Source organism: Acomys russatus, chromosome 10 (assembly GCF_903995435.1).
Source record: "Acomys russatus chromosome 10, mAcoRus1.1, whole genome shotgun sequence".
NCBI lineage: Eukaryota > Metazoa > Chordata > Mammalia > Rodentia > Muridae > Acomys > Acomys russatus.
Window position 1 is genome coordinate 50527088 of NC_067146.1, and position 14298 is coordinate 50541385.

Sequence of the window (14298 nt, forward strand, 5' to 3'; positions counted from 1 at the left end):
TTCCTAATGTGCTCACACAGCAAGCTTTTTACCAACTCAGCCACTTGAATTCACTGCGCTGCATTTCATACAGTGTATTTTGATGATACTTATCCTCTCCTCCTCCCCTTAGCTCCTCCCAGATACACTCCTACCTCTCTACTCTTCCTTTTGGTTTTTTGTTTTTGAGACAATGTTTCTCTGTGTAGCCCTGACTGTCCTGGACTCACTCTGTATATCAGGCTGGCCTCCAACTCGGAGATCCACCTGCCTCTGGATCTCACGTGCTGGGATTAAAAGCGTGTAACACTGTTGCCCTGCCCCCTACTCTTTCCTTTTAAAATAACATTCCTGGGTATGGATGGATGATTAACTGGCTTCCTTTTCCAAGTCATTACACTGGAGAAACAGAATGTAAACAATGTAAGCATCCCATAGCTGTGTCCACTTGAGTTGCCTGTGGACCTTAGACATCTGCATCCCCTGAACGGGAGGTCTACAGTGTCCATGCTTGGAGAGATACAATCCAGTGTTGACCCTATTGATCTTTCCTGCCATGTAAAGGTTGGCTTCTGCCTTCCTTCTTTCCTCCTTGGCACTTTGCTTTTCACTTTAATCTGCTAAGTGCCAGCAACAGGCTTGGCATACGAATACTAGCATGCGGTAGGATTGTCTGTGCCTTGGCCTGAGAGTAATCAGGTCATGTGGTATAGACAGTGCTTTGCTAATGTGCTCACTGAAAGCAGTGGATGATCTGCTGAAGGGGACCTGGCCTAACAAACTCAGCATGCCACTGACCTAGTCACCAAGGACAAACAGCTTAATGCTCCAATACAAACTCAGCCTGCAGAAATGAGGCATACACTTACAATTACAACTAAAGTACTCACTGAAAGCAAGCCATATAACCACACACTTGGTAATGTCCAAGGCTCAGAGAACTCTTAGTCTTCTACCAGTGCAGAAAACATTGTCTTTTTCATCCTGGTCATTCCCCCTGTCTGTCTTTCAAAAGTGGCCTCTTAGCGCTAACGTTCCTGCCCAAGTTAATCTTGGGATGGATCCTAAAGCTATAAGGGCTGTGATAACAGATGCTCGAATCTTCGGCTTTTTACATTAGAGAGGTTTAATTACTTTCCTTTTCTTGGCATGGCATTTCCTTGTTGGTTTTTTCCTTTTTGGTGTTGAGGGCCTTGTACATGCTGGGCAAGCTGAACCACCTGCTCAGGCATCCTGCTGCCCTTCCGTGTCGTCTCTAGGTTGCAAGTGCATAGCATAGTGGGTTGCGGTCTGGACAGGGACCAACTGGGATGCATGTACTCACCATGCAAGGACTAGTGAGTGTTGACATTCGGGGAGGAAAATGTAGTCCGTGAGTCCCACACCCTCAATTATAGTGTTACTGTGTGTTTGGAGACCAACAGCTTTGAGGCAGGCATCTCCAAATTTTATTTCTTCATGTCTCCCTATTTTGAAGGTCATCTACCTTCAATGTATAATCTCCAACGATACCACTACCTCAGGCAACAGAGTCCGGAGACTACGGACAGGCACCACTACATCCAGCCCCTCTGACTTTTCTCTTTGTCTGATTTTGTTTTTTTCTACAGTATTTGAAAAGATCCATATCTCATGGCTGTTTAGGTTTTTAAGGAAGGATTTGACATCTTAAGGATATTCCAGTCTTACTGTTTTCTGGTATATACTGGTCAGATACTTTGTAAACAAATGTTTGCATTTCTCCAAATGTTTCTGAAACTATCATATACTCAGCCAACATGTTTTTTTGCACTAGTTTATTTACTGTTGGCATTATGATCTAGTAATTAATCTTATTCTTGGATGTGAAAGCTAAGTGTTCTTAAAATAAAAACTCTGATTAGCTACTGTGTACTCCAGAAAGCTTCCTCAGCTTCTTTCTGACTTAGGGGTGTCATTTCCTGATGAGTAAGTTGTTGGTCCCCTAAGTCCCTGAAGACTGGCTACTAGGAGCCTTCCCAAGCATTTTTTTTCCCCAATATCCTAGTTATTGGAGATAAAACGGATACGAACCCAGGTTTGCTGTACTGGTCATAGAAAATCTCCATCAGCAGGGTCCATGTGATGCCTCCATTGACAGAGTACTCCAGCAGGACCCCTTGGTTTCGGTTGCTCGGGGTAATGAGGCATCCATACATGAAGTAAAATTGGATGAACTCAGCGCTGGTGAGGTTCAGGTCCACAGTGACTAGCAATCGGCTACAGCCCTAAGAAGAGGCAGCAGGACAGCAAAAAAGCAGCAATAAGGAATCTTGGCTTCAGATCCTGCAGATTATGCCTTTTCTCTGGTTTTGTCTTTTTGAAAGTATCATTTTCTTTTGTAATGCAAACAATGTATTGTGTTATTATCTCTCCTACACCAGCTTCTAGCATGGTGCCCAGCTCATGTTTGTTGAACTTTCAAATGTCAGGATTTGAGACATAGTGTAGGCCTAACATACTTACATTATGTCATATGTCCTAAGGAGGTTTGTTTTATATATTATTTATAAGCAAAGTATAAGCTGGAATTAAAATAACTATCCAAAATTTTTATTAATGTATTTTAACTATTAGCATTGGCTAAAAACACCGGTTATTAATGAAGTAACATTTTGACATAACTATTTTTTTTAATTTTATCTACGTGTGTGTGAATGTCTGTGTGAGTATAAGTGTTGGATCCCCTGGAACTGGAGCTACTGATAGCTGCGACCCATTATATGGGTGCTGGGAATTGAACACAGGCCCACTGGAAAAGCAGCAAGTGCTTTTAACTCCTGAGCCATCTCTCTGGCCCCAAGACATAGCTATTTTTAATAGGAAAATCTAAAATGACTACAACTGAAAATATATTTAACTTAATTATGAGATAGTTGTGATACCCTTTAAAATATTTTAACATTTATTTACTTATTTAAATTTGTGCGTATGTCTATGGTTGTTTTTTTTTTGTATGTGTGTGTATATGTACACTTGGGTGCGTGGGGTTACATGTTCACACATGTGCATATGCACACATGTTCATGTGCATGTAGAGGTAGAGGTTGATGTTGGGTCTCTTTCTCTATCACTTTCCACTGCAGCTTTTAAACAGGGTCTCTCCCTGAGCCTGGAGTTTACTGATTGAGTAGACGAGCTGGCCAGTGAGCTCTGGACCGCTGGCTGCTTCCACTTCCCATGCCCAATGCACCACTACACCCTGCACTAGGGTAACACACTCTACCATGACTGGATTTTACATGAATGTCGGGGACCCAAGTCTTTATGCACAACAGGAATGTACTGATTGAGCCATCTTGCCCCAATCTCAAATACTATTTATTTAAATATTCATAGCTAGTTGAACATGTGTAGAAGCCTCGGCCACTCTCACTTCTACCTGCCATAGAAGAGTAGCTTGAATGTACGTTCTTAGTGTCGATCATGAGAAAATCACTATGACATATGCACTTTGTTGTTCCTGGGTAATAAAATATTGGATATAAATAATATATGAATACTTCATTAGCACCAATATAAACTCCATGTTAGAGAACAGTTAAAAAAGAGTTGACTATGAATTGATTTTTTAAAAAAAATTAATTTGTGTATTTAATCATGATACTAGAAAATTATGCTTTTAAAAAGGTAAGATTTGGCAAGAAAAATAGAATGCTTATATATTTTTCCAAGGGAAGCTTTCCAATATTGCTTCTGTCACACAAAATAATATGCTATAAATACAAATGTTCAGTAACTACTGACAAGTTACTTTTTCTGGAATGATTTATAAAAGGATCAGTTGTTGTTAGTACATTCAAGAAACACTGACACTCATTTCCTAGAGTTTTGACTTTTTAATCCCAAATGTATTGTGAGCTCAAGCGTTTTCAATTAGAGCCTCATCTGAATGGAGCCCCCTTCCCCAAACACACCCACACACTGTACAGGTGCCCCTTTCTCAGGACGGAAATCTACAAGAGTCCTTTAAGAACGTGTCCTTAAACATTCCCTGGGCTGACACAAGCTGCATCTTTAAATGGTCTCAACTCAAGTTTCTGGTAGGGAAACGCTGGACAACAACATTGTCGGATTTGTGTAACTGCGTCCTGATTTGTTAACCGTCTAAAGAGGCTCTGGGACTTGTGGGAGCCTTAGAGGGTGGAGAAATGAGTAACCAGTCAGCCCAACTCTTACCCCGCTGAAATGGAGAGCCAGTCCCGAGGCCACAGCCCCGCACACAGTACTCAGCTTGCCACCATTCACGGTCAGCCAGTTCTGGCTGGAGGGAGCTCGGTTGAAGTTGTCTTTGAGCTGGGTAGGGAGGGCGGCTTCAGGCTCATCGCAGTACAGGCCTCCCCACTGCTCATCACAGCTAGGTGTGGAAAAACGGAAAGGCACAGTCAACAGCAAAGAAAGCCCCTGGGCATTCCCGTGTTATACAAGCCAGCCTTTCCTAGTCTAGGATCACAAGGGGTCACTGCTCTCCACAGAGCCGCAGGCTTGGCCATAGATCACCTGCTCTCCTTAACAAGCTTAGAGTCAGGCTGTGAGTTAGCTGGCTCTAGGCTTTCCTAAGCAGTGACTCGTGGTTGCAGATGGCGGGAAAGAAATGACTTTAAACGATGTACTGAAGTTCTGACTCACATGAACAGCAGTGGACTGCAGCTGCCAAACCAAACTGCTGGCTGGTGATAATACAGCAAATTGTTCTTTTAAACAGAAGCTTCCAGCCATTTAAGGACCACGTGGCTGTGTGCTACACAGCAGACGATGCTTCAGATAGTCAGTCACTGGCACCCCTGAACGGAGTTCTCAGCTTTCTGTTCAGGACAGGCCTGGGAGGCTGCCCAGGGCTCTTCAGAGTCATCTTGGAGATGAGATACAACCGTTTATCAAGGCCAGATTCCCCATGGGTATGGAGAACAGTGGAGAAGAGCGTGTGAGCTCTCTATTAACGCCTCTACACCAACCAATCAAATGGTACAATCTTAGAAAGTGAAGCACAAAAGGCTGTGGTGTGTGTGTGTGCGCGCACGCGCGTGTGCGCACAAGTGCACACATTCACGTGTGTATGTGTATACATGAACACACATCTCTCCAAATGTGTTAAATGTAGAATCTCCCAAAGATGGTGAAGACCTATGAGGGTGACATAGTGGGTTCTCTGTCAAATATGCCTGGTAATTGACCAGACATGTCTATACTTTATTATGCAAACAACAAGAGAATTATCCACTAAACCTCAACAAATGCATGTGCTTACTCCCATCCATACTTAACATGATATATTATTTTTGGTGAGACTATATTGAACTCCTGAAGCCTTCCTTTTTCAAAGCACAAAAGTATCACAGAAACAGAAGAAAAATGAATATAGTTAATTATAACTCAGCTTTCTCCTGACAGTGTAGCTGCTGTTCAGGCGCTAATCATTAAGTAAGAGTGTAGTTATAATAGCCATCAATTCCACTGTTAGCTCAATATCACATTTCAGGAACATGCAAAAGCTAAGGTAACTTGGGAGTGATGTAAAAAAAAAAATGGCTTAGAACCCCCACCCCTGGATGGACTATGAATCAAGATATTTAGACACAAGAAATATTCCAACTTACACACAGCTTCCCTGGATGCACCTCCCATGGCCACTGCACATATCTAGGCAGCCGTCCCCAATATAGACATTATCTATTGCCCACGTCTGCTGCTTGTCAAAAGGCGCTGGTTGATGCCAGCGGAAACGAGTGGCTTGAGACCTTGGAAGAAGAGGAAGAGATTTACAATGAGAGTGCAGTGGGAAGAAAATGGATTCATCATTGCAATAGCCCATACACATCTCTAGTTAACAAAACTAAGCTGAACAAATAGATTCAGCATGCACTTTGTCCCCCCCCCCCCCCCCCCGGGGATCTTTCTGTTTCTTGGAAAGGAAGGCTACATCAGAGGCTAAATCTAATACTAAAGGTAGGAGCCTCAAGGGACACTAAATGGCTGAGTTCTGCATGGAACCATTGTACAGAGACAGCAGGGAGAAGGATGCGTGCCCTTGAGCAGCTGTAACCATCCTGCCTTTAACGTTAGGCAGGATGTGGGGTGCGGTCCATGCTCCCCCCCTGCTCGACCTCACTCAGCATCCCTGTAGGGGATAGGATAAACATAGAACAGAGAGTAATAAAACCCAAGACGGCTGTGTCAAGAGGAGAGATGGGGTAATAAATAAAGCAAGCCCCCCCTTTTTTTTGTTGATTAAAAAGTGAAATAAGTGAAAGTGACTCAGAAGTTCTCCATTCCAGATGCAGAAGTGGACTTCCTCCTTCACGGTCGGGAGAGGTCTTGTTCAGCGTCACAAACACAACACATTCAGAGACACTAGATGGCAGTAAAACCCAAACAATACCTGGGCCTCGCGCAAACATTTAAAAACTTGCAGAGGAAATAATTTATGTTTTATTGAACCATGCATATTTTATACTAAAATACTTAATATTTTGATTGGAGAATATCTGTTTTCAGGAAGGGAAAACGATGAAATAACAGCAAAAGTCTTATATTTTCGAATTGAAAATACATAAAATTAATAATGAAAAAAGAACAGGCCGGAACTAAGATTATTCATTCTGAAAAACAGCTTAGTCCAATAAGTGTCCTGAGCATCCTGGCACAAACTTCTTTTTCCACTGTTCTTGCTGTCCTGCTCCCACACCCCCAGAGAAGTGTCTCGGCTCAGATATTTCCCGCCACTTCTTATTGGATTGACTTTAAGCCCCAAACCCTAGTCCATGACCTGGGTCTGCATGGGGCCTCTCCTCTCCTCTCCTCTCCCCTCCCCTCCTCTCCCCTCCCCTCCTCTCCCTGCTCTCCTCTCCCCTCCCCTCCTCTCCTCTCCTCTCCCCTCCCCTCCTCTCCTCTCCCCTCCCCTCTCCCCTCCCCTCCCCTTCTCTCCTCTCCTCTCCCTTCTTCTGGCCATCTTAAGCATCACTTCTCTCAACTTCCAGAGCACAGCAAACTCATTCCCACCTTCCTTCACTTGTGTCTCCCCTGGGGAGGTTCTTTCTCAGCTTGGTTTATCCCCGTGTGTCCTTCAGGGTCTCACAGCAAATATTAGTCCTCAAAGAGGTATTTTCTTTCTTACCCTTTTGAAAATGGCCTTTGTCTCATATTATTCGGACCCACAACAACCTGTTCTTTATGTGGCACCCAACACAATTTTAGCACGTATGTGCTTGTTTCGGGGAGACCCAGTTTCCTTCCTGGCACATTAGGTTGTAAGGCAGCATGTGGGGTGGATCCCTTTTTGCTCACTACTGAGTGGTACTCACAGGGAGCTGATGCTCAGGGGCCTCTGTTTTCACAGGAGCAGCATTGTATTGATACCCACCCCTAACAGTGTTGTGAAGCCCAGTGGCTCTGTTCTTTTAAATGACTGAACTTACTACTGTTTCTGTTTCTTTGCAACAACATCTGTAAGGCAGTGGAGCACCACATTTTCATAGCTCATAACCATGCATTTCGATGTGCAGCCTACATGCACATATTTATTCTGTCTTTTGTTTTTAACTACAAATTTTCTGAAAGGTGGGGGATATTGTTTTGTGTCCTCAGAGCTTATAGATAATAAGTAATAAATGTTTTCTCTGCCCCCCCCACCCGCCAACATGATGCATCTGTTTCACCAGAGCCCTTGTCACCTTATAAAGTGTCCATTTTTAAGCTGGGTTTTTTTTTTTTTTTGGTTAGATTATCCTCCCTATTTATCATCTCATCGTCTGTGGCACTTATAAATGGGATTTCATAAACATCTTCTAAAAGAATATTAAGCTGACAGCAATAAAGGTTCCTGGAAAAAGCAAATAAAAGACACATTACAGGGTGGTGGTGGAGGAACAGGGGTCAGTTGTCAGTTGTGCAGGGACAGTAGTTTGATGGCTGTCAGAGAAGAAGAGCTGAGAGGTGGCACAGGCTGCCTAGCAGGTGGTGGCTTTTTGATCACTGGTTTTGTTCAGTCACAGTCTGGGCAGCCTCTGAACAGGAGATTTAAGAGCCAGATGAATTGCTGGAGGTGACAGCTTTTGTGGAGACTTCCAACCCGGCCTTTTTCAGTCTCTGCCACTCTCTCTGGAGTTCCACAGAAAAGGAACCAGTGGGAGGCCATGCGAAGACTGTACTAAAACTGGAGTTGGCCAATGGGTCTAAGGAGAAGTGAGTGCTCTAATTTGTACTCTGGCACCAGAGAGGTCTATGTTCATGGTGAGCAAGTAAATGCTTAAACACAATAAGGAGGTCAAATATGACAATGTCTGAGCCCCCACCCCCTCCTTTTGAAATGCAGTGGTTTTATATTCTTAGGAAGAGCGATATCTGGTAACTACATGCTCGTAGGCAAAGGCACATGCATTACCCATTATTATTTGATAGGAAGAAGAAGCACTTTCGCTAAAGGGAAGAAGTGCAATAGCAGCTCGGAATGGGAGTATGAAAGCAGAATTCAACCTCTAAGCCTTTCCAGTAAAGCGACTTATTTCCAGCCCTGCCTGGCCTCACTGTGAGAGGGGCTAAATCACTCAGGTCTCTATGCTGACGCTTTCCCGTCTGTAAAGCCCAGAAAACGCTGCTTCCTGACTCACAAGGGTATTGTGAAAATTAATCAGTGCATGTTTACCAAGACCTACGAGAGCTTCGGTGTATCCCTTGGCAGGTGTCATTGCTTAGCCTGAAGGTCCCTTAGAATGATGGGCCGCTACCAGCTGCTGCCGCTTCTTGGAGTTGGAGGAAAAAGGGTCCCAGAGCAAATTTCTTATTTTCACTTACCCTTGAAATCTCTCCTTTTGGTTATTTTCTAAATTTATACCACTTCTTCCCCATCAACACATTTGAAGTGCTTGAAAGTGTCGGTGAATAAACACCCACTTCTAAACATTAATATGTTACTGCAACAGCACAGCTCCTATACGTGGCCACATACCATGCACCTCCCCCATGATGTGGCTACACCTTTTAACAAGTTACCTATGAAGCCTTCCTCCTCATCCTCCTGCTCTCATCATCAGCATCATCATAAAAACTCCTTTGAAAGAAACTATAACTGCTTTTCTCAGGCTGCCGGGAAGATGGCAGACATTCAGACAGACCGTGCTTACCAAAAGCAGTCTACAATCTTTCAAAACAAGAAGCGTGTTTTGCTGAGAGAAACCAGCAAGGAAAAACTCCCTCGGTACTACAAAAACATCGGTCTAGGCTTCAAGACCCATCAGTCTAGGCCCAAGGAGGCCACCGAGAGCACCTACATAGACAAGAAACACCCCTTCACTGGTAATGTCTCCATCCGAGTTCGGATCCTGTCAGGCATCGTGACAAAGATGAAGATGCAGAGGACCACTGTCATCCACTGGGAATGTCTCCATTGCATCCAGAAGTACAACCACTTTGAGAAGCGCCACAAGAACACGACTGTGTTCCTGTCCCCTTGTTTCAGGGATGTACAGATCGGTGTCATTGTCACCGTGGGAGAGTGCAGGCCCTTGAGCAAGACTGATTCAATGTGCTCAAGGTCACCAAGGGTGCTGGCACCAGGAAGCAGTTGTGGAAGTTCTGAGGGGACTCTGGCCTGCACCTCAGAACAAATGATGCTGCTTTCCAACCTCAAAATAAAAAGAAAGAAGGAAAGAAAGAAAGCAACCACAGCCAACCACCCCAGTCTTTCCATTCTTCCTCAACGTCACATTTCCTCTCAAAGAGATACACAAAATGCCCAAGCTGGCCCGTAATCTGCTGATGAAGATGGCGAACGCAGCCCAGCGACCTAAGTCATATGCCAATGCACTAAGAAACCAGTGTGGTAAGGCAAGGATCATGTGACTTATAATAAATATTATGCAGTGTTTATCAAGCTCCCAGGGACACTTTGAATTTCTACCAAGTAAATCTCTTAAAGCTTTATCACAACTCATAAAAATATCAGTTAGCAAAAGGAGAATCTACATGAGCCACCCCACTAGGCTTTTTTTTTTTTCTTTTCTTGAGAGGAAACAAAATGGTAAACTTCATTGTTTCTAGGTCTAACCACTGACTGGGTGACACTGGAAAAGCAAATGACCTCTTTGTCCAGCCCTGTCTACAAAGGGGAGGAAGAGAGCTAGAGGCTAAAGGAGGCTTAAGGGATAATGCCACCAATTATCCTGATTTGTATATTGACTTGTAAAACCTTTATGACACACTTTCTGAGATACGGAAATCTGAGTAACAAACACTAAGAACATTCTGAACAAGAAATCGCCATCTTTAGCTCTGATAACTGCATCACAGCTTTCTAAAAATGTTCTTCTCACGCACACTGAAATATTTGCTGTTGAAAGGTTATGATGTCTCGAAGTTGCTTCAAAATAGCTTAGTGTTAGGGGTGAGTGGGCTGCTTATGGGTCAATGTTGGTAGTGCATTGAAACCGGATAGTCAGTACCTGGGAGGCTGGCATATTTGCCTTTTAAATAAATAAAAATGTAAGGGAAAAAAATCTCTTTAAAAGCATAGGACATTTTAAATTTCAGAGTTAGAAATAAAAAGGCATGTCTCTCATCGGTAAGCAAAATTACTTTAAAAAACCAACTGTGCTATAAAAATCACAGAAAGCAATAATAAAAACCACACTATTCTGAATAAATTCACGGATGGTTTTAATACACTGGACTAATTATCAAATATAAGATCTTTTCAATGGAGGATGATTTATGTTTAGCCATGAAAGCAATCTGAACAATCTGCATATGTGTATGAGACCAGTCAAACCTCACCTTCTCTGACAGAAGTTTGGTGATAAGTTGGCAGTCCATATGGCTCAGAGGCAGCTGTGTCTCTGTTGTAGAACACATGGACACATGTTTACCTTGTTTAACATGAATGCCAATATAGCAACATATTCAGTATGGGCGATTAGGTGGTACCACAGCTTATTCAAAATTCCTATGCTTTGTGGACCCCAAATACCAACAAACAGTTGGCGGAACCATAGCAGTGATGTTCAAAGTATCAACAACACAGATGAAGGTGGCATATAAGGTTAGTTCAGTACTTCTCTGGTTAGTTTTAACATTTTAATGAGGCTGTTCAGTTATATGAATGCTTGCAAATGAGGCCTCTAGAAACATACTGTTGTGCTGGAATAACCACAGGCAGAATTAGGGAGCACCCACACAGCTTTTGGATCTCTCTAACAAAATGGACTAACTCGCAGCTCTCTCAGATGTTTGAAGAACACAGTAAATGTTAAGCCTATTGGTTCGGTTCTGTTTTCAACTCTCAGAGTTGTATGTGTGGATGTCCCTGACAAAGAAATACATTTATCTTGCTTTTGCCCCTCTCACTATCATCCCTGTCCTTCCACACATCTGTCCTTTCTTGTGTGTCTCGTTTTTCCTTTTACCTTCCCACAGATTTTTTTAATCGCTCCCCTTCTGTGGCTAAAGCACCCGGCTTCCAACAGGTGTGTTGTAGTTAATGTTTAAAGATTGCCCCAGCTGGGCCATTAGGGCCAGTAGGAGTGGATCATTTTCAACTTGACTTAAAATAGCCAAGTCTCACCTGAGCTGTACTGTGGCCACTCCCTTCTATCCTTTCTCAGTGGACTTGAGTTACCTGACCTTCCAGTGACTCCCTGGCTCTCAGGTGACACTCTAAGAACCAGTGCCTCTTGAACTAGATGCTATTTTTAAGTCTGGTTAGTAATGAAGAGGAAGGCAGATTCAGATTAGGGCTATGAAATTGGCTTTTGACACCATCCTGTCTTTCCTTTAGACTTTCTCAGTAACTCAGCATTCTATTCCTTCCTAGACCCTATCTCCTAGGGAAACAATAAGGATACACTACTGATAGAGTGCTTAAGTGCATGGGATTCTAGGCCACACAAACTATCCTAGTAGCTCTGAAACTATTCATTTGAAGACACTAAACATTAAAAGAAGAGCTGGGTGTAGTGGTGCACACCTTTAATTCTAGCAGAGGCAGTTGGATCGCTGTGAGTTCAAGGCCAGCCTGGTCTATAAAGTCAGTTCAGGACAGCCAACGCTACACAGAGAAACCCTGTCTCAAAAAAAAAAAAAAAAAAAAAAAAAAAAAGACCAAAAGTAAAAAATAAAAACAAAAGAAGAGACCCTGTGAAATGCTTTTGAAACCTTTTCTTCTTTTCTGTGGTTGATGTCACCGATCGCTTCCTGAATGGCCATCACTCTCACTTGGCTGCTAGACAGCGTATTACCCTAACTCTCCCATCTTGCCTCCTTTGTGAGCCATTTCCACTCATCTGCTCTCTGTGGAGAGTGGATGAAGTCACAGCATCACCAGTCTTCCAACATTCAACTTGGGAGCCTTCTCTTCACATGCAATAGAGAAATTAGTGTGTGTGCATGTCTGTGTGCGTGCATGTGTGCGTGTGAGTATATGTGTTTGTGTGTAAAGGCCAGAGAACAACTCTGGGTGCCATTCCTTAGCTTGTGTTTTGAGTCAGGGTCTCTCATTGGCCTGGAGCTTGCTAAGTAGGCTAGGGTGAGGGTTCAGTGAATCCAGAAATTCAAGTCTGCTTGTCTCTGGCCCTAGTGCTAAGGTTATAGTTCTGCGACACATGTCTGGCTTCTTGTCCTTGGCTCTGAGAACCAAGCTCAGGCCCTCATGACTGCACAGCAGGAGACTTGGCCAGCTGAGCTATCTCCCCAGCCCCATTTTCCTGCATCTTGCCTTGCTTCAGTGCTTTTTGCAAGTAAACCCGACTCTGTAGTTGCTCCCTCCCAAGGTTTCACTGCTTTAAACAGGAACTCCAAGGCTCATGCCCATGTGGCCCTGCCTTGTTTGCCTAGCTTCTTCGATGTAGAATGTTCTTCCTTTTACCCACCAAGCTCTTCAAAGCCAGGGCCCATGTCTACACAAAGCTGTAACTCTGACTTACGACTTCCCAGTTCTCAATATCCGTGGCCCTTTACACTGCTCCCCAGCAGTGCTTTACGTCATAAATAACATAAGTAATTTTCAGTTCCTCCAATAGGATCTAGCCTCCGCAGAGGAAGACGTTAAGACAGTGTTATACCATCACTGTGGGCTCGTTCTTGTGAGACTCCACTATTGCTTTTCTTTTATTTTGATTTTTATGGAGGGTTTTGCAGGAAGATCTAACTTAACTGATGCATATGGCAGGGAATGGGGGCAGAAAGACATGCCAATGGTTTTAGGTTTTAACACAGGGTAGATCACCATGCCATTGTCTTAGGTTTAAACAAGCAAAGCCTGGAGTGGAGGGTGATGTAGCATGTGTTTAGTCTCAGTGTTCCTTCTCAGGAAGAAGTCCCATATCCTGTGACACTGCCTGTCTGAGAGCAGGAGTCATCTTCGACGCGGCCCTTTCCCTCTTCGTCAGGCTCACCTCACCGACTGTGTCGTTTTCATCTCTCTTTCTGTCCACAGGGAACACGTCACTCCACACTGGCAGGCTCAGTCTGTCCCGCCCACTCTTCCCTCTGAGACTCTTTGCTCTTTCCCCCTCTAATCGATTCTCCAGTAAGGATAAGCTGTTCTGAACTCAAACCTCACCACATCTCCTTCCTCCTTCACACTCTGACGGACTTGTAAGCATTCCTATGAGAAAGCCCTGCATTTAATAACCCTGCTCTCTGTGGTGTGATGGCATCTTACATCTCACTTCCGTTCCTTCTTTCTCTTTCTGAACACAAACCCACCTCCTTTCTGCTTCCAGAGGGCACTCTCTTTGCCTGGAACGCCCTTGCCCCTACTCCTTATGTGAAAAGATTCTCTGGCCTTCTTGACCAAAGCCTATTTCCTCGTGATATTCAGTCTTAGAACATTATCTTCCCGAATTCCACCTCAGCACAACTAAACTGTACAGTTAGTTCTGAGTGCTGGCGGTCTCTGGTGAACACCCTGGCTTCCACCAAACTGAAAGACCCTTGAGATTGGAATAAACCTAGCATGTACGAAAGCCTAGGAAACAATGAAATGCTTAAAAGTATGTTAAAAAATATATGACTAAGCTGGGTGTAGCGGCACACGCCTTTAATCTCAGCACTCGGGAGGCAGAGGCAGGTGGACCTCTGTGAGTTCGAGGCCAGCCTGGTTTACAAAGCAAGTCCAGGACTACAAGAGAAACCCTGTCTCGAAAAACAAAACAAAACAAAACAAAACAAAACAAAAAAGAAATGAGTAAAATACATGGCTGAATGGATGAACACTTGCTACTGGTGACCACTGGCTAGTTCAGCTTGATGACTTGTTTGATGACGATGTGATGACAATTTGTGGACAACCGTCTTCCACTTACTCCCCTT

General features: G+C 43.7%; 1 protein-coding gene and 1 pseudogene across 1 annotated transcript in view; one reads left to right on the plus strand and one right to left on the minus strand.

Annotated features, from left to right (window-relative positions):
* The window catches only part of Reln (reelin), a 448260-nt gene that overhangs the window by 38723 nt on the left and 395239 nt on the right, over positions 1-14298 (minus strand). The window contains exons 47-49 of the mRNA XM_051152119.1: positions 5595-5735; positions 4177-4354; positions 2032-2225 (exon numbers count right to left, since the gene is read on the minus strand). Of these exons, the coding sequence (XP_051008076.1) occupies positions 2032-2225; positions 4177-4354; positions 5595-5735 (513 nt within the window). The remainder of the gene's footprint in view (positions 1-2031; positions 2226-4176; positions 4355-5594; positions 5736-14298) is intronic.
* On the plus strand, positions 9087-9571 carry LOC127194622 (40S ribosomal protein S11-like; annotated as a pseudogene).